General features: G+C 35.6%; 1 protein-coding gene across 1 annotated transcript in view; it reads right to left on the bottom strand.

Moving 5' to 3' along the window:
• Positions 1–479: 479 nt before the first annotated feature.
• LOC149568753 (GroES-like zinc-binding alcohol dehydrogenase family protein) overlaps positions 480–27,271 on the bottom strand; it is a 70,683-nt gene continuing 43,891 nt past the window's right edge. Inside the window, exons 5-8 of the mRNA XM_089821653.1 lie at positions 26,108–26,321; positions 23,745–23,886; positions 3,250–3,420; positions 480–1,104 (exon numbers count right to left, since the gene is read on the bottom strand). Coding sequence (XP_089677779.1) covers positions 913–1,104; positions 3,250–3,420; positions 23,745–23,886; positions 26,108–26,321 — 719 coding nt within the window. The 3' untranslated portion in view covers positions 480–912. The remainder of the gene's footprint in view (positions 1,105–3,249; positions 3,421–23,744; positions 23,887–26,107; positions 26,322–27,271) is intronic.

The raw sequence follows: 27,271 nt of genomic DNA, 5'->3' as shown, positions 1-27,271 counted from the left end.
AAACTGAATATAATCAAATTATACACATGACCTAGTGACAGAGTTCTTCCTCCGAAAAATAACAATAACATTTTGAATTAAAAGAGAATTTCAGCATGTTTCTGATCCATAGCAATCTGTGCATTTTTTAATTCCATGAAGGAAATTCTACTCAACACATAGGTACTGTTCTAATTTGGAGTTATTTCATCCTTGCCAGATTAGCTGTTGGGCATCAATTATTAGGCCACTTTACTTTCAATTAGCATGCAATTGTGAACAGATTCGGTATAGGTGGCTAAAATGCAAGCAGTCTTCCTTTCCTTTTCATCATTTCTATATAATGTTATATTTACTTAACTCTAGAATTTTTCAAACAACTACAACAACTACTCTAACTACAAACCAACTGAAGCCAAGCATTAGGAAAGTACGAATCACACTCATCAACAAAGTAGAAATGAATTGAATGACACAAACATGAAGATTAGACACCATGGTTAGAGAAATTTATGTAGACTAAAATATGGAATTTCAATGAAAATGGACTTTGAAAGAGCCATCTCTGAGCACAATCACCCTAAAATTGATAGGTACATCCAACAATAACATTTAATTTGAGCAAGGGACCATTAATGGTGAGCATGTTTCCCCATCATGTATTATTTCTCAAGTGTAACACTAATAAATCATAAGATAAATGTTGGGTACACAAGTCCCCCAACAAATTGGTTATGGATATACAAAAATTGCTTGTTGCCCTTTTCTTGCTGTTACACGTAGTCTTTGCTTATTTGGGATAGCATCAACAATTCTGAGGATCATTCATAACCAGCATTATTCTTCATTCACTGGAGCGCTTCAATTTCATTTCACCCTCCAAAATTCAACATAATGTTCATTAATCTCTAAAGAATGTAACAGGGACTTCAATTAACTAATCTCAACCACAGCTCGACCTATAATTTCGCCTCTGTCAAGAGCACTATAAACAGCTTCCGATTCATCAAATGTACATTTCCTTGAAACAGCTGTTTCCAGGTTGAAGATGCCTGTTTCTGCAAGCTCTACCAACTTTGGAAGATCCTGCCTTGCTCTACCTCCATATGATCCAATTATTTTTATCTGTATGTTCAACAAAATTTTGACACTGAATTGTCAATATGAACTGGCTGTGTTAGAAAGTAACACTGAGCACAAATAAAAAGTGATTCTAATACACAACAAAAATTAACAAATTTATGTCTATAAAAGTGTTTGTTCGTTCATTCATCGTAATTTCTGCAGAACAGGTATGCAATCACAATGTAATTGGAATACCATTTAACCATGTAATTCTGATTTCTCCTCTCCCAGCATCCTCCGTCTGGCAAATTTGGAACAGGAAATGGACATGCATGTAAGGATAGGGAAAGAGGAATTTTACAACTGACCTGGTAGACATGTTTCCAAGCAGATATCTCGGCTGGCAGCGAAGAGGAGGGGAACTGTGAAGTGGACAAACATTATTTTGCTGTCCCATCGCTTCCGGAGGCATAGATGACAGATGGCAACATTAAAATATGCACTGACAGGAAATGAATAGAAGCTGGTAAACAGTGCAATTGTCTTGCACTGTCCCATTATGAACGTCAACTGTCGATGGATGAGCTCATAATCTCATAGGGTACGCCTTCGGAAACAAATGAAACTAAAACTAAAAACAGTAGTATTTATTATTTATAAATTATAATTATTAATATGCATAATTATAATTTTATATAGCCTAAACCTATCGTGCTTTCATTTCATTAATGATTTCTTTTGTTGCCATAGGGAATTGAGTGCAAGGCTTATGACGTCAAAAGTGTATTTAGTTGTAGAATTTGTTTACCAGTCAATTGCGGTCTCCATTTTGCTGTCAGGCTGGTTTAGTTAAATAAGTTTTACATGCTTCTATAATTTGTGGGTGGGGCACTTCATGGTGCAACCTTTGCAGCCACTGTGTACGCAAGCTTGATTGGCAACTCACATGATGCCCTTTACATTCTTCGTATAGGCCGAGAGCCTTTTAAAATACCTAGGCTCATTTAGCATTTGCTGGCTATTTTAAATCTCCAAAAATGTTTAGTGTCAAGATGCAGCATCCATTAAAGAATCCGATCTGAGCTACTTTTAGCTCACAGATTCAGGGTTCCAGATTCCAATTGAGACTAGCCAGCATGCAATGCACTGGATTACAGTCAATGTTCTGAAACAACGGTGCAACTTCTTGATGAATTTGCAGGGAATAATTGAAAAAACATTTGGATTCTTGACTGATTCACACAGGTCTGTTCTGAACTATTAAAGAATGATCCCTGGCAGAACCCCTATCCAGATCGACCCAGATTCCAAACCAGGTCAGGATCAAACCCAAATCTGGGGCCTACGTGGGATAAATAAACATAGAATGAAACCAATGTGCATTCCTCAGTGGTGGTTGTGGAAAACCAAACCCATATATCACTGCTCCTGGAAACTAGGTAATCAAACCTATCTTGTTGAGGGTGGCACCTTTGGCACAATTTGAAAGTGACCTTTGATGATCAAGGTTAATCTGTTTCATCATGTCAAGTGTAATCTAGGAAATTGCTCTTTTGAAAAATTGGGAAAAAAAAGGATTCGCAACAGTGGCCTTCCACAATGAAGTGAAAAGAAAAAGAAAAACACCCTAATCAGTCTACAAATAATCTCTTGCTGATTTTCTTAACGCCAATAGAATAACTCAATAAAATTATCTTTACTAGTAGGGGAACACATTCAAACTGATAAAGATTCAAGAACAACCTGCCATATAACTTTCCAGAAAAGGATAGGAAGAGAGGTGGGAAAGAGTTGTAGCATATTTCACTGGACTTTTAACTTGGGCCTCATGAGCAGAGTTAGCATTTGAGCCCTGAGCCTAAATGCTAAGGGTTCAAAGATCACCAAAATATGCTATCAATATGGTGGAAGGGCTTGATTTCTGAAACCTCATGTTGCATGTATGGAAGCCACAAATGATGTTCTTAGCCCTTTCTAGTTGGAAGTCTAGTAGATGGCTGTAAAATCAACATTCCTAAATGAAAATCTGGGAGAGGAAGTATACATGAAACAACCTTAAGGGTTAATTATGTCAAATTAATTATTTCAAGAAAGTATTATCCTTTGTAAAGTTTAGTTACTTATTTCACGAAAAATTTGACTATCTTCACTACAATTATATTCAATTTAGCAAAGATTTAAAACAGTAAGGTGAGAAATCAGGACCTGACGACGAACAAGACGAGTCATGTCAACCTCTGCTCTAGCACCAAAGGGCGCAAGCCCAATCAAAACAGCCTTCCCACCATCCCGTACACTGAGTACAGTCTGCTTGAATGTAGCAGGTTTTCCTAAAGCTTCCATTGCAATATCAACTCCCCTCCCCCCAGTAATTTCCTGCATGATTAAAGATGATGTCATTAATTATTTTATATTCATATATGCAGAAATATTGTCACATAAACATGAAATATAAAGTAGCAGGATCATAAAGGTTGCAATTTGTTTAATGCTTTCTCACCACATCTGTAAACTCAAACTATCCTGTCTTGACATGTTCCACTTTTTGTGCAAGATCATAGGGGAACAAAGCATCAACCACACACACACATTCATGGTATATTTCTTTTGTAAGATGATAAGCCTTTGTCATGTCGGAAGCATCAGACAAGTAAAATCACCAAACTACAATCTGATAGGTTTTTTAGAGATTCACCTTTATTTGATGTGAAGATTTTACATCTTCAAGGAATAAGAGTTTTTGTAGAAAAATGTTTCATGTGAAGATAAATCAGGTATCATTTAGGACTGAAATAAAAATAAAAACCAACCTTGTCAAATTTACTGCAGTAGCAAGTTACTGTAAAATCACTTTGCCAAACTCAGCCTCAATGAAGAGGTTAATTGAGAGGATCAAACATAAGATCACAGGACCGTTGTCTGGATTGTCGTAAGAGTGAACGTAAATTCTGGATGTGCAACATCAACACACAAAGTGGTAAAGAGAAAATACAGGTATAGAGAAAAAAGAAACTGAACTTGCTTGAGGATGGAAACAAATTACGAGATAATATGTAGTACATTTAGAGTACCACGAAAGAGATCTACGTAAATCCCTAACATCATTCCTTTGTTAACCCCCTCTTACTCCCATTTCCAATCAATGTCTTTATTTTCCTCTTAAGATGTTTCTCCTCTTTGGTTGAGACTCTGATTGTTGTCATCAACCATATGTTACTTTCCCATATAAATCTAGTAAAACATTAGCAAGACAGAAAACACACAAAATAATGCAATAATGCATTAATACTAGTCACATCACCCTAAGATACAATCACAGTAAATGAGAAGTATTATGAAATAATGCTTCAAACCCTGTTACATTTAATCTATTCCTTACGTAACCCATAATAGACAAGCTTACCAAATAATGATTATGCATAGACTGAACAGACAAGCCACAAGATATCTCAAACATCTATGCTCTGTCATATTGATCAGCAACAAAGCAAGACAAAGCATTTACAAAATTACAACGAATACTCCTGAAACATTAAGCCTCTCCCATGTGTCCAAGTATGAATCAACACATCCCATGACATATGCAACCCTCAAGAAGACTCAATAACAACAGCCCACTCAGCTAGCCAACCTAAACCACCAAGTTGTAAAGTAAAACCATGTATCACAAAACCATGTAAATACAATACAATTGACCCTTCATTTACATTGGGTACTAAGTTTTCACTTTGTTAAATACATTTCCCAATGTTTAACTCCTAGTGATACATAACCATCTAGGTGCCCCACACAGTAATAAAGTAATAGATTATAAGTATCACCTTGGATCAATCACAGTAATATACATTGCATAAGGGTCAATCATTAAAATCTTAGTTACCGGATTCGTGCCCTAGAGGCTGGATCTGGATGCGGATCTGAACCGGATCCAGATCCGTGGCTGGATTCATCTGGATTCTTCCAGATTTTATTTTATTTTTGTTTGATTTTTAAATTATTTTTTAAAGATATTTTCTTATAATTGTAATGGATTTGATCCATAGATTCATACCATGAAATGATTTAGAATCATAGATTCATACTTTGAAATGATTTAGTTTTAGAATTATGTATAATTCTCTCATTTTTTAGTATATATAATGCATATATATATATATATATATATATATATATATATATATATATATATATATATATATATATATATATATATATATATATATATATATATATATAATACACAAATCCTCCACGAATCATAGTTGGGAAAAAAAATTATGAATCCACTTCACGAATCGGCAACTAAGATTAAAATACATCTCATCATAGCCATATTTGTAACCACATGAATCTCCAACATGCTCTCAAGCTCCATCAGAAAACCTTCGATAAAATTAGACTGATCACCATCTCAGCAAGAACTCTCATCCTCCAACATGCTACCTATGGAAGAAGGAACAAGCAAGGTGAAGATGCACTGATCTAAGCACACAAGCATCGAATTCAATGTGATAATAAGCTGTTGTCATAACGCAAAAATCCTACATGATTGGAGATGACATCCACAACACATTCTAGCACATCCAACCATCTATGCCTCCTAGGCATAGCCAACATTGGTGCCAACATCATATCAACCCATAAACCACAATCAAGCTCCCTATATCAAAACTTGTCAATGAAGAACATACAAATCCAAGAACTCTCACTGTATGTGTAACATCTTGATTTCCCGGCTCTTAAATAACAACTAACATACTTAAAGAAATACAGTTATCACTTCATCTTCATTGGAAGTCAGTTAAATCAGTTTCGTTCATATGAAAGGGAATGACAGTTAAAATCAATTAAACCAAATTTCTTAACGAAGAGCTGAAAACACCATCAATGAAAATTACTATAGAAGTTAAAAACCATGTACCATGAAATTTGAGATCGAAATCAAAACTAGGGATGCTTCTGCAACCACCCGGGTTAGTCTACAAATACCACTATAACAATATCACATGACGAAATACCATCTAAAAACCGCTATCTCAAAATCAAATGATGATCACGATTAAATACCACTATATTTAAAATTAGGGCATCACATACCACTGTATCAATTAGGCCATTGAATCATTTAGAGCTTTTAGTTACCACGGTATCACTTAGGGCTTTCGATACCACTGATACAAATAGGGCTTCCAATACCACTAATTCAAATAGGGCTTCTGATACCACTGTATCATTTAGGGTTCCAATTACTACTAAATCAATTGAGGCTTCAGATTCCTTTCCTTCTGATTATTTAACTGTGGCAGTAACTCAAGATTAGAAAATATGCTCATATTCGATATTCATATAAAGGGAAAACAAACCATAAATCTATCTCTCGCATCTAGGTGTAAAATAATTGTAACTATGAAATAACTCAATCAATCTTACCTTCTTGCATATACATCATAAAAGTGATATTAACTATTTCTGACAAACAATTTAATGTACAACTTATCTTTGTCTATTGTTCGTCCGACAACTTAGAGAGAGGTGAAACATCGTCAGGGGCTTAACCACCCAACCTCAGACCAAATCTTATCCCCACACAATCTCAAATGAGAATGGCCCTCCCTACCCGAAACAGACAGGGATCATCTTGCCATACACTGGGCATCCTAATAATTAACATACCATACAACTTCGCAACAGGAGATTACATCGACTAGATTATGCATGAGCTAATATTTATTCATTATTTAGATATTTGAATCTGATTTCATTATTGGTTCTAACTTCTTGCAGGCTAACTCCACCTCTTCACCTTTCCATGGCTTCTTTGCCGGTGAATTCTTCAGTGTTACAAATATTCTGATTTTGTTCTGAAAATTGTAATAACATGTGCATTGATGTTGATTCATGCAATTCAATTAAGTTTTCTATCACTGAAATTCATAAATGAGATAATCTCAAGGATACTCGTTATAAATCAAAAAGGATCTCAATGCATTACAGGGAAAAGTAACAACAAGATACCAAAGTTTATCTCAGTCTGCATGTAAATCCAAATAAGGGTGGATAGAAGGGAGTTATGCTCTTGAATACACATTTAATCTCAGCCTATTTGCTTATACTGTACGGCAGCAATATTAAAATCAGTGGTAATCCAAACTATGAATGGCATTACTTCTTTGATATCTTATTCAGCAAAAAGAAAAGGAAAAGTAGACTACAATCGGGCTTATAGACTTAGCAGAGAAAGTAAGACACGTGACCTACGATTTTATGTGGCTCTTCCTCTGTGGCCGGAACTCCTGTTCACCTGCTAATTGCTAACACAGTCACTGTAGAAATTAAAGAAAAGAAATTGAAAGTCGGGTAAGAGAAATATTGAAGGTATTCGGCTGTAAACATCCAGACTCGGCCTAGAATGATTTGCAGCAAACAAAGAAAGGAGGGAATAGAAGAATGGAAAGAGGAATGATCTCCAAAATCAAATCATGGCATTCTTTAATGGTTGGCCGAGTCTCCTCAGCTACCATCAGTTATCAAGATGACCCTTCGAATACATCATAAATTCAAATTTGAAAAGGAGAAATAAAGAGGGAAAAGAAAATAAAAAAGGTTGGAAGAGAAGTTAGAAAGATTATAAGACAACTCAAATTGTCAAATATTAAATTGACTTATCTTGCCAAGTGTTAATTGATTAAAAGAAAGAATATTAAATTGGAAAGAATAGAGTTGGAAGATTATAGTTCAAATATTATAATAATTCAAATGTTATTATAATTTGAATATTATTATAGTCTTATATGTACATGTAAAGTTCACCTTATTAAATTATAATGGTGCCAAATCATTTTTATATTAAATATTTATTAAAATAATATGATGAAAGATAAATCAAAATCTTTTGAGATATGTTTTATATTTTAACCCAATTATTTTCTCAATTTATTTATTTAAATAGCTCATGCGGGTCCCACAAATGTATCATGTTTCAAGGTGCTAGGTCCTCAACCCATTTGCTAAGTGATGGTGATGCTCCTACCTAATTCTTTTCGAACAATGCTTCCACCCCTTCGACATGCTTCCTACAAGGAAATTCTCCACAGTTAAATTATATTATCATAATAAATTATTTAATTATAAATAATCACAACAGCTAACCATCTATTTAATTTCATGAATTTGTGATTAACGATCATCTAACATGTTATATTCATTTGAAATCATAACAACTAACTATCTTACCATTTTGCTAGATTATAACAAATTAAACTGCCAACTGACTTCATCTGAACCTTAACGGCTATATTTCAAATTAGGTCAAAATTTGGGATGTAAAAGTATGTACAATATCAAATCTAAAAATAAGCTCAAAGCATACCAAGTCTCCTAATCAATGCTGATATCAAGGTGTGATAAGTAAATCAAACATGAAATACCGAGAACCACAATAATCCACACATGCAACCCATTTTGCTGCATACTCTCTCACAATATGTCAGCAGCCTCCCAAGACATATAAACAGTGGATTATGCGCATAGCATTCTAACCCCACATCCGTCAAGTGTATACCTAGCCAAGAATTGTCACTAAATCTACTACATCCGACTTTAACACCAACAAACTCCCCCTCATTGAAGCCTTCCACCCAAGGCATGCAAGCATACTTCTTGAAGATGAAGAGCTATTCTAGAGCTTACCGCCCCGCTTCATGTCGTACTCATGAGGTCATCTCATTTGATGAACTACTCCAAACACTTGTTTAATGACCATATCCCTAGCTTCCACTGAGTCTCATAATGTCACTATGATGCAAATCAGCTTGCTTGCACGTAGGTGTGCAAGTAAACCCTCTCAATTTGCACAAATGTACAACTATCTATGAATGAAAACAAGGTCGACAATATAGAAATGATGTACAGCTGCAACTATGACAAACCCTTGAAAATTTCCAAAAAGTGACCAATGTGAAGCCAATGTATGCCATGCAAGGAATGAAACTCTCCATAAGCTATTACTGACTAGAAAATACTCCTTCCCATGGTAGAGAACCCTCGTAGAACAATTTAAGTGCAACTAGAATAATGAAGTGGCTGATGAAAATGATGGCAACGACGTTAATGCTGGAAAGTGGGTTTGTACCTGCCCTTGGAATGCTTCTTCTGTCATATAATGATAACCATTTCTCACCATTCATCCCTCTCATCCCCTTCAGTGATATTGTACACAACTATCCCCTTGCTTATTAGGTGCTGCCCTAGCTTTCATGCAAATATTCCTTTACCACTGCACCATCAGCAACAATTAAAATTAGTGGTAAAAAATGACACAGCAATTAGCACATCCTACAAAGGTGAAATAAGGACTCTTGAAGAACCCTTGCAGAGATAATGACAATCTGTTAGCCATGGCCAAACTGAAAACACCTATGTGGCTGCCAATGATGCCTTGAAATGACTGCAAATGATAATAATAGCAATCCCAAAACTGAAAATCATGTGTGCATCAGTTTTTGACATGGTTATTTTCAGCTTGGTTACAATACGTGCACATCAATTCTTCCTCTTAAATATGGTTTGTAGTTTTGTGAAACAATATTAAATTTTGGGCTCCTTCCAACTTGTAAACATCCTTGGGGTACCTTTGATTTGTGCCAAAAACTTTCCTCCTATGAATGATACCTTTCCTATCTCTCTTCTCCATATTTGGATGAAAATCCTTAATTGTAGACCTTCCTAAAGATGAATTTGTATGCAGAGTTCCATCCATGATACCCTAAAACACTACCTCCATCTTCAATCCTTTCTTGCTGATAAGCTTTCCAATTAAATATAACTGATGCGTGTTGTTAATGTTTTATCAAAGTTGCATGGGTACTCGTACCCACACCCTCTGGTACTCGTACCCATGTACTCAAGTACCGGGTACACATATCCCACGTACCGGGTACTCGGTGGAGAGCATCATAGCTAAGGACCTTGACTAAGATTCTGATTTTTTTTTTTGGTTTTTTATTTTTGTATTAGCTTGTTGTTTATCAAACTTAATTCAATACCAAATCAGTTTGAAACTTTGGTACTCATTAACAATAAACTTTATCACTCTTCAAGTCATAAGTTTATCATTTGCAATATGTCATTGTCATATGATTTAGGATCTTGTTCATGTTTAAAGTCTGCCTTCTTTGTTATGCATCTAAGCATTTATCATGTATTATTATTTCAAACATATAGCAAATGTGAAACTGAAAACAATACATTACATTTGCAAACTTTATCACTGTTCTTATTTTGAAAAACCATTGTCATGACTTATAATTTCAGATTTTTTATAATAATTTTTAAATAAGTTTGACATACCCAAGTACCTCCGTCCCCTATTATGGAAAATACTTTAAACATTAAACATTCAGCAATAGAATATATATATATTTTATAGAAAAAATTAGGCATACACACGTACCCCTGTCCCCTATTTTGAAAAATATGCGTACCCATACCCATTCCCGTTCCTGTAACCACATACCTGTGCAACCTTGTGTTTTATATATCTTCAGTTGGATAAATCATAAATGGTTAATATAAAGACAAATTCTTGATTTTATATATATATATATATATATTTTTTTTTTTTTAAATTTATTTGTTTATATTTCTATAAAATATATGTCAACTAAATCAAACCTTTCACATTCAAACATGGTGTTATTTCCTCAATAACTCTATGGCCTCTAGATATTTGCGCGTGCCTTGTCCTTAGTCACAGGTCTGCACGTGATTATTTGCGACAGCTTGGATGGGCATTAATATAGGTGAGTTTATTATATCATAGTTCCAAGAATCACGGCGATTCATGCGATTCACGCGATTTGGCGATTCGATTCAAGCCAAACGATTTTTTGTGAATCGGTGAATCGAATCAGCGATAAAGGGTTTATGAAATAATTTACTCACTAAATTTCAAGGGTTTTTTAAATTTTCCGATTCATGGCCGATTCGATTCCGATTCATGGCCGATTCACGATTTGATTCGGCCTTGCCGATTCCGATCCGATTCCGATTCTTGTTACTTTGTATTATATACATCAAGCATTTCCCTTGATAGTTCCTAAACCACTTGTTTGCCACCATGTCAGGAGATGTCTTATCGTACCTTGGAGTCTTGTCTTTCTTGCATTGACCAGAGATTACCCTTGTCATGTCTGATTTAGCCGCCAAACCCTTTCGATGATTGATGTGTCGGTTGGGTGAATAGGTGTACATAGGGGTCATGTCCCTAGTACTTGCCTCTCTATAAATTAGAGTCTTTGCGGGATACCTTGGAAAAAGAAATACACACATTGAATAAGGATATTGATAAAGTTTGCAATATAGACTCAAGTCACCTTTGCAAATAGAGATATATTTATATTATTTAAAGTGCTTCCCAAAGCTTAAATATATAAGAGTTTTATATTAAATTATAATTTTGATTAAAAAAGGATTGAGAATTTTTCATATATATATATATATATAAATAAATTAGTGAATTAAGTAAATCTAATCGAGAAATTTAACATGGTATCAGAGCAGGTCTGAGAAATGATTCTGATTAGATTTATTTTATTCAGTGAACTAAAATTATTCTCTGATTCCTTATTGATCAAAATGGTAAGCGGTATCAAGGTTGAGGATAGACTCGAAGGTGACTCAAATTATGTAGCATGGAAACTACGAGTGAAGTTGACCTTAAAGGATAATGTCCTCAAACAATTCATTGAAAAATCTCGGCATTTTAATGTTGGAAAGATTGTCTTTCAGAGTTAGAATTCTCGCTGTATTGTTTATTTCAAACATTTCTTCAAGTGTTTTTAGCATAGTAACAAGACTCGCCGTGAGTCACGCGAGGCACTCGGGTCAACGAGTCAGGTTACCCCTACCAAGTCAAAATGACCCGTGACCCTGACCCATGAAGTCATTGCCGAGTCATGACCGAGTTTGAGCTGGGTTACGAGTCGAATTGCCCTTGCCGAGTCCAAGTCTCGTTATTTTGGTTTTAAGCATTTCATGTGTTGTGTCTAATTCTAAAATGATAGGGACTAGATGATCCCTAACACCATCAACAATTAATTTCAGGGCTCTAGCATTATCTTTTTCCCATTTATTCAATTCCTAAAGCCGTACAACTATGTTTGCTGCTATGCTTTGTTTTGCACTATTAAATACCCACACTGTTAATCATAGTATAACTTGCGTCGTATTGTCTGTACACATATGCACACTGGTACACATCATCATGACAATTTCACAAATCTTTCCTCAACTATACATAAGCTAACTCTCTGTGCATCGTCCATACTCTTAAGATCTATACTCTGTGCTGCTGCAAACTATCTAATACTCGACAATTTTCTATCTCTAAATGCATAAATAAAATGCTGAACGTATGTTGCCATAAATGACAATCATCAAGACATCTATTTGACCATATTGCCAATACTTAAACCCTTTTCCTATCGATTTCAAGACTTAGTCTTTAGGAAGCCTAATTAGGCCTAATTCCAATTAACCCTTGACAAGAACGAATACCTTTTGAAAATCCATTCACTGCTGCTCAAGAATGAATACCCTCATCCTCTTACAAATCCTTGCATTTGAATGATCTCTTTGCTGACCCTCAATACCAAGATAATCCACTTTCCCTTGTTATCTATCAACCACCACCGCTAGGTCCTTCAAGAAGGGCTCAGCCGTACAATTCCCTTTCCCATCCCTCCTCAGCAAGGTAATCAAAACTTGAAGAACATACCTTCTGCTGCACTTCCAAAGTTCTATGGCCTAATTACTAAAGACCCTAAAACCTTCCTGATGCTCACAAGCTAAAGTTGTTTCCATCCACCTTAAAGGAAGCTGCTCTGAGATGGTTCATAGGGTTGAGTGCCAACATTGTGGCAAATTGGCCTACAATGAGCAACTTGTTTCTAACAAAGTACAAAGAATACTGCTGGGGTCAAGATTTGAAAGGGGATGAAATTTTCAAAATGTCCCAAAAGGATGATGAAACCTTGGAAGACTATGTTTCACGATTCATGTTCAACCTGCAGCATAATACACAAAATCAACTAAATGAAGGATCAAAGAAACACCTTTTCTTGAGAGGTGTAAATGATGGGAGTATTGAAGCTCTAGATTTAATGGTAGGAAGAGATATCACTCAGAAAAACTGAACTGATATAAAGAGTGTATGTTTGAATTATTCCAGAGCCACTGTGAAGAAAGGTGGGGGACTTAGAGATCTACCACATAAGTCTAATGGCAATTCAAGAGTATCAAAGATGGAACTATCTAATTTACTATCAAATTTCAAACAAGACATCATTAATGATGTAGCCACTCAGCTGGATACGATGCAGGCTAGAAGGAAAAAGGATGAAGCTGATGCCATGTTAGCTGAATTCTGTCCACACTCAAGGAAAAACAATTAATTGAAAAATCTAGGTATTTTAGTGTAACAGCCACATTATGCTACAAATCTATTGTTGTTTATGAGAGATATCTCAATCCAAAACATGATCAATAGAAACATAACCATGGTGCCTTCTTGTTATTTGTGATGCTTCCAACTTTCTTGTGGCTTCATACTCAAAACATCATGCTATACTTAGTCACAAGCTTTTGGACATCAAAAGTTACCTATTTTGTTTATAATAATCTAGCACTGGGAATATTAAGGTCATTTGGTCTTCAAATGTTGTAAAGTGACAGCTTGGTGAATGAGCACATTGTCCTTTAGTATCCATGTTGGCCCCTCCTAGACCCATTATGTGAAAGCCAAAGGTCTCTTTCTCATGACTACAAACTAACCCATCAACAAGTTTATCAATCTTGGAGCAAAGGAGTGCAAACGTTTCCAGTTCAACCTCTATGTAGCCAATATGTACTATGATGAAGTTTCCTTCCCTCACGTCAACAATTTGTAAAATGGAAAAGGGGCCAAAAGTTGTGTAGCCCATTTTGGGTAACACTATCATTTTGCAAATCGCCATTAAGCCTTTGATCAACCTTTTAGATCTCGTCAAGAGATTGCATCAACATCTTCGTCCTAGAATGAGTTTTCACATACCCCAGGCTTGCTCATGGCATAGTTAGGCTTCTATTTTGTTGACAAGTAAAAGATGGAAAATCTATAATCAACACTAAGAGTAGTTCTATCAAAGATAGTCTCCTAGATGCCACACCATTGTATGTGAATTTCCTTGATCCTAAAGAAACAATTCCCATGCACCAAGTTAAAGTCTATAAACTCCATCTCTCCAATATCATTAAGAATTTCATGATCAAATTGCAAAACCTCTTCATGGGGATCAATAAAAACAATAGCTTGCAAATCCTCTCCATGGGGATCCATCAAAATCATCATATCACACGAAAAAACATAAAAAACATAACTAATATCTTGCAGATCATATCACACGATCCAATGTTCCCATACATTGCAAATGATCATTATACGGTTCGATTACTTCCATACTTGAAAATTGGGTGGATGCCCTTTGGACATAACTTGCAATTATTAACACATCTTCCTTCAACTTGAACTCTTAGTTCCCAACAACTAGAGTCTTTCCCCCCTTCACTTTATTGATCTCTTTCTAGAACACACAATCATTAGAAATCAACAAGGAAACTTCACCTCAACATGCTTATAGCCTTTGTTTGCAAATGGACTCAGAGATTACTCAATAGGCCTAAAATTTAAAACTCAGCAAAGGAAGCAAATACAAGACAAAAACTTGGCAACATAAAAGTACTAAAAAATAATCTCTTAAAAAAAAAAAATTGTTGTAGAATTCAATTAAAAATGTGTTAAAATAAAAATTGGCATCTCAAACCAGGAAACACATGGTTTTATAGAAAGTACGACATATAAAAAACATGTTTATCCAATATATTGCCCTTGTTGGCATTTTCACCTATGGCTTTTTTTGTGTCTATAAAAATGCAAGTTAAATTTGTAAAAACTCACCAGCAAAAATATTAGAGAGAACTCAACAACTCGGGGAGTACTTTCATAGTTTGCAAACTATGCTTATATGGCTCTTGTTATTTCTCTATAATGTCTTCTAGCTGATGTACTATCACAACATTCTTTCACTCCTCTTGTGATTTTGCCTCTGATGTACCCATCATTGTTTTGAGTTCCATCAGCTTGGGCTCTTCTTTCAAAAATTATATTTTACCACATGCCCCTTGAACTCCTCCTTAGCAACTTCTAAATCTTCATCTTTTTCCCTCTTTTGTTTTACATTATCATAAATTCCTCTTTTATATAGCTTTCTTCATTCAAGACATCTCTAAAGGAAGTACAAATTTGATTTCATCAGACATTCTTTCATATTGGTTAAAGACTTGTGGTAGCTTCAAATGGGTACCTACTTGGTCCTTTTGTATTTTTAACAATAGCTTTTGAATAGGATCTGTCTGCTTCGTTGACTAAGAATTTGGTTCATTACTACATGTTCTCTACCAAATTCCCAGATCTCTGTGACTCAATTTTCATAAAATTCTGACCAGCAGAATGGCAGAGCATACTACTCTAGTGACACAGTTATGTTCCTTTTAACAATTTTTGTTATTTACTGATTTTTCTCTGTACTGTGCAAACCAAATCAAACCAAATCGTATAAAAAAGTACAGCTACTTCTGATAACCTTGAACATCAGCAATCAAAATGGAACTAATAATATAGGAGACTCAACTTATTTATTCACCAAAAGCACTGGAATGTTTACAAATTTAAATATACTGATCTGAAAACGCAGAGTTGAGAATTACGTGGGGTAAATACCAACTGAATACCATATTACAGAATTGGAATGCTAGATTGATGACTGGACAATGAATGTCGGTAATCTCTGAGCAGATCTTATGGTATCTCAGACCCTTTTGTCATCCCCCAGTTCTCAGTTGATGTTGCCCGGCGACTTCTGAGTCTGGCCTACAGTCTCAATGCTGCCCAGTTGGTGGTCTGATTGCCCTTCTCCCTCTCCAAGCATTATAAAAACCTTCTTGAATACTTATGGGATTGATAACTCAGAACAGCTCTCCTTGGCTTTAGTCTTTACCATATAAGGCATGTAAGCTGCCTTAAATAGTCGGAACCTGCCCAGAAAGTTTACAAACTGCTCCCAATCCTAGTGCTGTCTTGAGTTTCAGTGATGCAAATGGAAAAATCAGGGATTTGAGGATGGGGATTTCATCCCAGATTTGTAGATAAGAAAATAAATAGAAAAATCAATTTCTTGTCTACCTTGAACTGGTTCCCAGAATTACCTTTAATTTTATATCTGCCAGGTGAGGTCGGCCAAAGGTGCCAAAGATGGCACTGCAAATTTAAAATTTAAAATTAGCTCCATTTTATTTTATTATTTTATTTATTAAGTCGGCTGACACAGTTAGTGTTTAAAAACACTTTATTTTTTAATTATTTTTGAGATTGGTTAAGGGAAATGGGACATGACACCTAGAGACAGGCACCACTTTCTTTTACTCAAAACATATTTAAGTGTTGGTACCAAGGTATTGCATCAATCTCCTACAACAAATTTGTTCCAATCATAAAGTTTCAGTCATATTTTATTGTGTGAATTTTGGGCATAATGGTCCTTATATTCACAATGTGTTATACCCATGGAACAGATAGTCCATCCTAGTTCAATTCTTTCATTTTCTTCTGAGCCATAAGGTCACGTGACCATTGGAAAAGCCTCATGAATGAGCATTATAGGCTTTAGAGATCGAATAGTTTCTATTATGATAGTTCTAGACTGTGAAGATAAGGTAAATAAGTACTGTGGTTACTAGGAAACTCCATTATAGGAGCATGGACTGTGCACATCATCGTATACACAATTTCTGGTGGCCAATATTTTATACAATATAATTGTTTCCGTATTCATTACTTACCCTCATCGAATTGATGTCCCTAACCCTATAGCTATACCTTATACTTGAATCTCCTAGTAGCAATAGCTATTGTGATCCTTCTTAATTAGAGTTAGTGCTTTGCAACAATGCTCAACTAATTTATAACTCAAGTAACATCACAACTTACTGTCAATACATTACGTATGTTCACTCCTGCAAGTTCATCTATATTAACTGTTAATGCAATGCCCAGAAATAGTCTCATTGAAACTGCTTTTTTATAACAGCATCAGACCTTTAGCATTCTATCCACTAGAATAGGCCCTTGAATCTTTTTTTTATGCATTTGAGCATTATCATCATCCTAGGTGTCACATAGATCCCACTAGCTCAACAATCCCAGGGAGTATTTGATCAACATAATTATGCTTTCAATTATCTCCAATGCACATATTCACTAGGACTATATTGGTCATAATGCTCATGCAAGGATTTCCAACTTTTCTGCCTTAAGTTAAACACGTTGACTTTGGCAAAATAATATATTTCACTCAACTTTTATAATTTTCACAAAATTTATTATTTATTACTCCCCATTTTTTCTACTTGACACAGTAGTTGTCATTGAAGTACCAAGCCTAGGTGGTAGTAGCTGGTAAGATGATCTCACCATGTAAGTACCTACCCCTCCAAATAGCTAGAGGACTTTTGCAACATCATTGAAATCAAGAAGAAGGAACAACATCAATCACACGCAAGACAGAAATTATATTTAAGGCTCACGATGGGAAATGCAAAACACATTATGCACAGCCTAGATAGGTTAACTTCTTTGGAATTTAGCATCAGCATTCCATGGATAACGATGCCACCTCCATCCCTCAAACATTTTAAGGAGAAGAATGGGGATAAATTGTTACTCGCTGTCCTCCCATCACCACCTATGGGTGGGAAACACTCTCAATGTCCCCCTCTGCAAGAAACATTTAAGGGACTCCCCAACTTCCCCTAAAAAAGCTAACAGAGTCCTAGGCATCTTTTGAACATTCCAGAACATCAGGGAGTTTCCATGCAAATATCATCTAGCAAATATATTCAGTGACAAGATGGTCAGGGAAAATATTCTGTTGTAAATCAATTAAGTATTAATGTCTTCATTAGCCCCTTTGATAATACAAAATTTAGTGGTATGGTATTTGAAATCATCGTTATCAATAAATGTGGTATTTGCTGGGATGTCAAAGATGGCTCAATTGTTTTTTTAAATAGCCAGAAAGCCCAAAATACTCCATCTCCAAGAATGAATATAATGGTAAAGTGATAGTAGACAAGTATCCTCGGGTAATCTCAGTATAAAGGAAATGTGACAAGGGGATCTTGGTTCCTAGCATGTTACCCCGGGTTTCTGAGACAAGGGGACAGTAAAATAGGTTTCTAGGATGGAAAAAAAATTCGTGTGCAAGGGACGGAAAGGGACGAAAGTGGGAACAGCTATATCAAAACTAGGGGAAATTTCAAATATTCATATGAAAATATGGATAAAGCCTGCTTATATACATTATAGAAACTTAACATATAATGTTTGTGTTAAATAATTTAAGTTTAGATTTCACATGAGAGTGGAAGTCAAGAAAATTATCAAAACTTAAACACCAATTTTATGGGACAGCTAGGGAACAGGTTTCTGAAAGTTTCCCCATTTCTGGGACAGGTCAATTAATGCAGGAAACACATCCCTGGGTAACATTGGTTCCTAACCAGTATCTTTAGACAACAAACTGCTATGCAGAAAACATTAAAGGCATTGGCAACTCTCAATTGTTTCAAATTTAAATTATCTTGTCAGCTTTATTTTTTTCTCAGCTGGACTTAAAGACTTGCTAGTAATTAATTGTTTTATTGTATATAATATCAGTCAAAAGTAAAGAGTTTAAAAGCCGTGGTTTCCCCAGATTGAAAAGTGATATTTAAAATTATCCAAGGTTTGAAAAAGCTGGAAACATGATACCTAGAAGTTGTGAGGTCATGATTTCAAGCTATATGGAAACGTGAAATTGGAGATTTTGCAAGATAAAGTTTCACCGAATGCAAAACTTACAATTAAAAGTCTTGCAGGAAATTGGCATGATCAAGCCCAAAACTTACCTTCCAAAATTAGCACTAGGTTTGACCTACTTCACAATATTAGCATTCATTTTCAAGACCTTTGGCCCACCCAATACTCAATATTATCTTGACTTAAAGTTGTACCCAGACAGAGAGTTCACGATATCATTTATTAGAAGCGAAACTGGATACAGGTTCCTTGCATAGAGCTAACTGGCAGCGCATTCAGTGAAGGAAAACACAACTCTCAAGCCTTGGAAACTTCATACTCTAAATGAGAAAGCCACAATCAACCCCTTCACAGATGTCACTTCTCTGGAAGAATATGAACTTTCCTAGCCTCTGGTCTTTCTAATCATCTATGGACATAATATCTGGCTGTTACTAGTATGGTTGTTACAGTATGTAATCTCAAAGATATGCATCAATCAGGAGCCTTAATTTGTGGCTGGCAGTTAGCATAATTTCTCTTTTCAAGGGTCTTTTCTATGAAAAGTAGAAACTACTTGTATCTAATGATCTTGAAGGTCTATCTAATTTTGTCGACACCCTCCTTCTAGCATTTTCTAGATTACTAGCCTATCCATGATATTTCCAAGTTAGTTTTGTGCCCAACTTGAAGACAATGCCTTAACAACTAAACTAGAGGCATAATCTTGTGCCCAATTTGGCTCTTTACAACAAAGTCCTTGTTTTTTATTATTTTACCCCATTTGCAATTGTTTAGATCACCACCTTACCCCTGCAGATGATTTCCATATGATTATGAATTGATCTGGATCAATCTCAGGGAGCACGATAATGTGCCCCCCAAATACCACAGTTTCAAATGCAAATTTGAACTTTACCACCCCCATGCATAAGCCATTAAGAGCCCGCCAAAGAACAAGTTTCATGTTACATGATGTTATGTCATGCTTTACAAAGGAATTCAAAAGAGCATTAGAGGACACTTCAATCCAAGTGTTAAAGGAATCAAATTCACATCATCACATGGGCAGTCTGCATGAATATTTCTCACCAGCAATCATCCAGTCCACGAAAGGGTTTGGCCTTGAAGAATCCATGCACCTATCAAGTCAACATGCTCCTCAATAGTGTCTATCACATGAACAAGCTTGACCCATGAAGATACTTAGAATAAGGGAAATGGGTATTCAAGCATGCTTTCTGTCACATCAGTTTTGTGTGGCTCAAACCAATTCTGCAAGTTACATCAGGTTTGTGGCAGTCTGGTACAATCTGAATCATTTTTTGTGAGAATTCAAACTCTGGGACATCCATCAGACCAAGAAAAATTATTTCATGACAATGGAAAAATGATTCAGAATGCATTAGTTGTATTCTTCCATCATCAAACCTAGAGCTAAGCCCTTCTATACTCTTGTTTAATTGTCACATTTACTCAATTCAATTGTCAACAAAGCTCTATTATCCAGGCTAACTTTTGCTTAATTGATTGCATTAATTTAATTAGACTAGATAAATTAATGTAAAAAATATATATTCTCCCTCACAATTTTGCTTACCAAAAAAGTAACCAGCAAAATGGATACGAAAAATAACTAAAATTAAGTTGCCTGTTCAGACATGCGTACGAGATAGGGTAAGTGGAAAAATTTTCTAGGGAGTTTGCATGCATGTGTTTGTATATGTGTGTGTGTGCATACCCAAACCTCCCAAAAAAAATTGCAACCCATGTACCAGGTTCTCGTACCCATATCCGTACCAGTACTCAAAGCTGGCAACTTAGTTCTATTTACTGTTTTTATAAACAATATTTGCGAGGAAGAATATGTATATGTGTGTCTGTGTACACACACGCACAACAACAACAAAAGATTATATAAATATGCAGAATTGTAAAACTTAATCATTTGATAGTATGATACTTCATCATCGATAGTTTTACTGGTTGTCCGACTTTAGTTTTTTTTATATATACATGTGGGTGTTGTGCATTCCCTTATTTGATTTTGTGTATACTTGTAAAGCATCAAAGTTTAGCATTTACAAGATAAATTATCTTAGTATTTACTAAAACAGACTTATGATATGGTCACCTTGTTGGAAATCCTTCTAGTAAGTGCCAACAAAAGTATTTCTCCAATTTTTAGTAATCTATGGATCAAATTTGCACCTATTAAACCATTGATGCTATTTTATCCCTCACATGTTGTATTTACTGCATATCTATATTAATGGTTACATTTGATACATTGTCCATCATTGGTGTTAAGATCCTGAAAATGCAAGTGCTTAAAGACCACAACAGATAGGAAGATTGGGCCAGCTTCAAAACATTAGTTTTCTTTTATATGTACATGTGGGTTGATGCTTGTTAAAGCATCAAAGTTGAGCATTTACAGGATAAGTTATCTTAGTATTTACTAAAATATAATCGTGATATGGTTGCCTTGTTGGAAATTCTTCTAGTTAGTGGCAACAAAATTATTTCTCCAATTTTTAGTAATCTGTGGATAAAATTTGCACCTATTCAACCATCGATGTTATTTTATCCCTCTCATGTTGTATTCATTGCACATCTATATTAATGGTTAAAATTTGATACACTATTAAAGAGATCAAATTTCCACAATCCATGATAGTTATGGTGCTTAGCTTCTGGATTAGATCTCCAGAATCAATTTGATACACTGTCCATCTTTGGTGTTCACCCTGAACATGCAAGTGCATATGGACCACAACAGATACGAAGTTTGGGCCAGCTTCAAAACTTCACCTTGCAAGAAGGCCATTTCCTAGCCATGCTATCCTAGAGATAATCTCACTAAACTTGACCACACAAGAACACAGCCCATAGATATTGCAACATCTTTAACTCATCTCATATTGTAAAGGGCGAGGAGGTTCTAGGGACCCAATGCACAACTCTATTAATGGTTAAAATTTGATACATTGTCCATCCTTGGTGTCAACATCCTGAAAATGCAAGGTCATATAGACAACAACAGATAGGAAGTTTGGGCCAGCTTCAGAACTTCAGTTCTCTTTTATATATGCATATGGGTGTTTTTCCTTCCCTTATTTGATTTTTGTGTATGCTTGTTAAAGCGTCAAAGTTTAGCAATAACAGGATAAATTGTCTTAGTATTTACTAAAATAGAATTGTGATATGGTTGCCTTGTTGGAAAATCTTCTAGTTAGTGGAAACAACATTAGTTCTCCAATTTTTGGTAATCTATGGATCAAATTTGCACCTATTCAACCATTGATGCTATTTTATCCCTCTCATGTTGTATTCATTGCATATCTATTTAAATGGTTAACATTTGATACATTGTCCATCCTTGGTGTCAACATCCTGAAAATGCAAATGCATATAGACCACAACAGATGGGAAGATTGGGCGAGCTTCAAAATTTCACCCTGAGAGAAGGCCATCTCCAACTCATGCTCTCCTAGAGATAATCTCACTAAACCAGACCACATAAGAACACAGCCCATAGATATTGCAAAGGGAAAGGAGCTTCTAGGGACCCAATGCACACATTGGGTGTCTATAGATTACAATTCAATTACAATAATAAGATTTTCAGACTCCTTACGACCAAGGGTAAGGAGGTGCATGGATTTTGATAATAAATTGATGCTCATGAGGTAATCCTCAATCTCCACATAATTAAACCTAGAACATAAATTGAGCATCTTTTTGTAAGCAAAATAAGGGGAAAAAACATCTTTTTTGTGCTTTCAAGTCACAAAAGGTGACTGGCCCATGGTTGCACCTGGGTGAGCACCGGATGAGCACACTATGGATGCACCTAGATGTGCAGGTTGCACATCTGTGCAACTAGTGCACATCCACAGTCCAAGATGCACACTCAATGCGCATCCACATCCAATACGCATCAACAGGGTGCGCATCCGGTAACTTAGAACATTAAACTAGTGAACCTCTCAGTCTTTAATAGGGGAAGAGGCTAGAAGGCAATGAACATCAAGAAATTCTATTCTACAAATACGTTAATAGTGAATGGTGATCATATTCAATGAAGTAGTATAATCCTTTGAAGACTAGTGGGGTACCCCATGTTTTTCTCTTGTGGCTCATATATATATATATACTCTTTCTTGTCCTTAAGGAGTGTTCTAACTGCATTAATACATGTTGGAGACAATACGGCAGTGGGTGTGGGTATCAGTGTATGTGGAAGACCCTAAGATTTTTTCGTGGCTTACATAAATACTTTGTCATCCTCCAGATGTGTTCTCGTGATGGTGAAGAAAACAAGGGTGGTCAGATAGCTGTGTGTTGGGGTAGGGTGCAGAGGGGTGCCGGGTGCCCAACTATACACAACATTTACTGTAGTGGGGAGATATTATATCCTTAAAACAGGCAACATGATAAAGCTGACATGAAAAGATTTACAATAATAAATTATAAAATCCAAAAGATCAGTATGCAACATGCATTATAATATAAAAGAAACATGTTAGTAAGTTGCTAACAATATTGAGTGGGGAAGACATTTCCAATGAGAGATTAAGTCCAATACTTTCCAATGAAAAATGTCGCATGTTGAACATGTCACAATTTTCTTCTCTTACAAACAGAACATTTGATATCATTGACATGGGTGTCAGCATAGTTAATACATTAGGTGCATTTTATTATGCAACTTCAAATGCCCAATGACATCAACAAAAAAGGTAATTTTTGAGCTCTAAGATATTACCTTAATTGTATCTACAACATTCATTTTTGATGCATTAACAGTGTGGGTTGCTCCTAGCTTTTTGGCATTCTCAAGTTTATCATCTTTAACATCAACAGCAATTATCTTGCTAGCCCCAAATACTCGAGCTACCTGCAAGCAGCTGGGCACAAGAGCCAATAAAAATTATAACATAAAATTACAAAAAGTCAAGATGAAAATGCCACCAAAATTACCCATTCTATTTACCTCTGATATTTTGTAAGGTGGAAACAATACACCATTTTGTTACACTCAATTTGAAGTATGTACTCCAAGGACACATCCACTGCAAAATTGGTTTCAGGGATATGAGGACAGATATGAAATGTCCCCCATCCCTCTCCCTAAACTTTCTGAATTTATGGAAATGTTTTACAAAAAAAAGCATAAACAGGATGCCTAGCTATCCTTTGGATGGGCAAGAGACATCTTGAAGTCCCCAACCACTTCAGTAATGGCTACAACTCGGCTCAGAAGTCTTTGATTTGACAAAAAACAGACAATTATTAAAACTGAAGGGACGTGAAGGATTGTGGCTTTCTATTTACATCACAAATATTTAGTAATTTGTGATACCGAGCTTTTTGGCAAAGCCTTTCATATGCACATATATTTCTATGACAGGCTTTGCTGATTTATGCCCTGTCACCATGTTCATTAGAGAATTGTATGAGAATTATTGAGTACCAACAACGTGTTTGTTTCATTAAAACAGTTTCATGCTCAATGAAATCTAATGTGCTATGAGTTTGCATAGATCGGTTATGCTTTTTACTAGTGACCTCTTTTTATATCTACAAGTATACTTTTGATGATTTAAAAATCTTTAACCTTCAAATTTATTAGATAGTCAAAAAATAACATTACCAAATATGTTAATGTTCAGCTTATGTGTTGAATCCAAAACAAATACTAATTTCCAAGAAGCTTGAAGTAGTAGCAGCCCACACCTGATCTAGACACACCCCTGCCTCTGTTCCTGAAAAATCTGGTTATCAGTGTGGCAATGTAAGTTTAGGACATTAGTTATTGCCGGTGTACCCTGGGGACATGCTGCTGGGATTTTACCAATAGAACCCTCTGTATGAATGTTAGAGGATTTTACCAAGAGGATGGCCCCTTGCTTTCCCCAATCTGCAGAAGATTAGGAGGCATAGCCAGGACTTCTCCCACTTTATTATTGCACTTACAAAGAAATATATAAAACCAAAAGGTCCAAAACCATTATGGGGTCCCACAAGGCCCTCCAACATAAGATTCCACCCAAAATTGGCATCTGCCATAAAGGTCCCTGTGACCATTAACGCCTAAATCTGGATTTGAATTGTTTGATGTTGCACTTGATGGAAAAGTAACACTTTTGCTCCAAGATTTCCCAATCAAATCCAAAGTGATTGAATTCCATTTATACTTTTGGTATCCTGATTCCTTAGTCAACTGTTAACATTTATGACTTCTTATTAATTATCATCTATGTTCTCAATTCTGCATTTACTTTTATACATTTTATGTCGATAAAATTATTTTGTATTTATTAATATGATAATATTACGATAGATGTACGTGTGTATATATACATTCTGGTTGTGCAAATACATATAAATTAGCCATCCTTGAAACCCCACCTACCATCACCCTATATTGGAAACTCAAGATATACTGGTTTTCAACATATAGTTGAATGGTGGAAAGCCTTTGGATAAAAGTTCTTGAGAGCATGTTGTCTGCCTCTGTGAGAATAAAGAAAACTATTTTATAAATGGATTCATTTCATAATGCTTTCATTCTAGCAGTTCCTTGGATGACTATTTGTTGCAATTTACCCAATATTATTGGAATTCCTTGGAAGATGTTGAATGGCGATTCAGTTCAATGGTTTATTATACAAGCTTTGCATAAAGTTGGCAATAAAACATCGGTTATGCGTAAAATAGGATTTCAGGATGCACTCTGTGGAACTTCCACTAACAATTTATCAAATCACAGGTGCTCACATCAAGTTGTTAAAAACCCCATTAGTTAGATTATGTTTAATAGAATTTCATGATGTAAACAGTAAAGTATATTTGTATATGAATCAGACATGACAAACACATAAAATAAAAGATTATCATCTAAGCCATCAGCAAAATTAACCAAAAAAAGTGAATACCAGGAAACGTTGTGTCGAGAGACACATAAGATTTTTTACCATGTCAAACAACAAAAAAAATGTCTGACTTTTTACCATTATTTCATAGATGCAATTGATTCTTCTATCTTGAACACAAAAATGGAAAGAAAAAGAGGAACAATAAAAATAAAATTGACAGGATGATATATTTTAAGCTAAAAATCTTTACCTAGATCCTACCCCACCAACACCAATGACTGCAACTGTGTCTCCTGCATGCATGTCAGCTGCATGTCTAACTGCACCATATGCTGTGAACAGAGCACATCCAAGAATAGCGGACTCGGTATATGGCAATGAGTCTGGAAGAATAGTCAGTGCTGTGGCTGGAACTACACAATACTCTGCAAGTCCTCCCATGCTGTACATGTAGACAGGCTTGCCTGCAAACAGAACATGTGTTAATAATTAAAGAAACAGAAAATTGTTTCCATGCAACATAAAACTACAAAGATAATGATTGAAGAAACAGTGTGCTTTCCAAAAGAAGTAATTTCGTTCCCAGTACACAGTTAAAGATTTAGAGAACTGTCCACCTAAATGAGCCTCTCCTAGACCTAAGAAGTGCAAATACAATCTTAGGCTATGCCCATTGTTGATAGCTCTGAATGACCTACCAACTGAAAAGGAAAATCCCCCCAGCTTCAGGTGTCGGTTTCCTTCTTGATCTTCATAATGTCAACTATGAATAACTATAAATACCATCACGGTAGGGAAGGCTCATTACAATGACACCATATATCTCAAGTATGAACCATAAAACCACCATAATAGCCTGATCAATGGTACATGACAAGACTTCACAAATTGGTGGAACAAAATATTTTTAGCTTTACCGACTACAATGAAGCATTGGATTAAAGCATTGCATGGGATCAAGTTTCACAGATTAGTTGAAAAAATGGCTTTAACTCCGACACATTAGCATGGGCACAAGGTAATGAAGAACAGGTTAAAGCATTGCATGGGGCAAGCTTCAAAAGTTTGTTCACCAAAATAGCATTGCCCATATATTCACCACAATACAACAGTCATGAAGCAATGAAGCACAGATTGCATGAAGGAGGCACAAACCATATTTCCACTATGGTAGCATGTGCACAAACCAATGATGTATGGCTTGGCTACATGGGCTATGGTGTTGTCATGTTCCATTAGTATGGCTATTATGATGGTCTTATGATTCAAATTTTGGACATTTGAGGTAGTTGGTGATTTGTCGCCTTGAGCATTTTCTATTGTGGTGGAATCAAATTTATTCATTATTGACATTATAAAGTTATTGAAGGCAACAAGCATCCAAAGCTAAAGGCCATTTCCTTGCTAAGTTGAT

Source organism: Cupressus sempervirens, chromosome 3 (genome assembly GCF_028749045.1).
Source record: "Cupressus sempervirens isolate cs-2001-9-10 chromosome 3, ASM2874904v1, whole genome shotgun sequence".
Lineage (NCBI taxonomy): Eukaryota > Viridiplantae > Streptophyta > Pinopsida > Cupressales > Cupressaceae > Cupressus > Cupressus sempervirens.
Note: the sequence above shows the minus strand (reverse complement) of the source record. Positions and strands in the feature narration are given on the sequence as shown.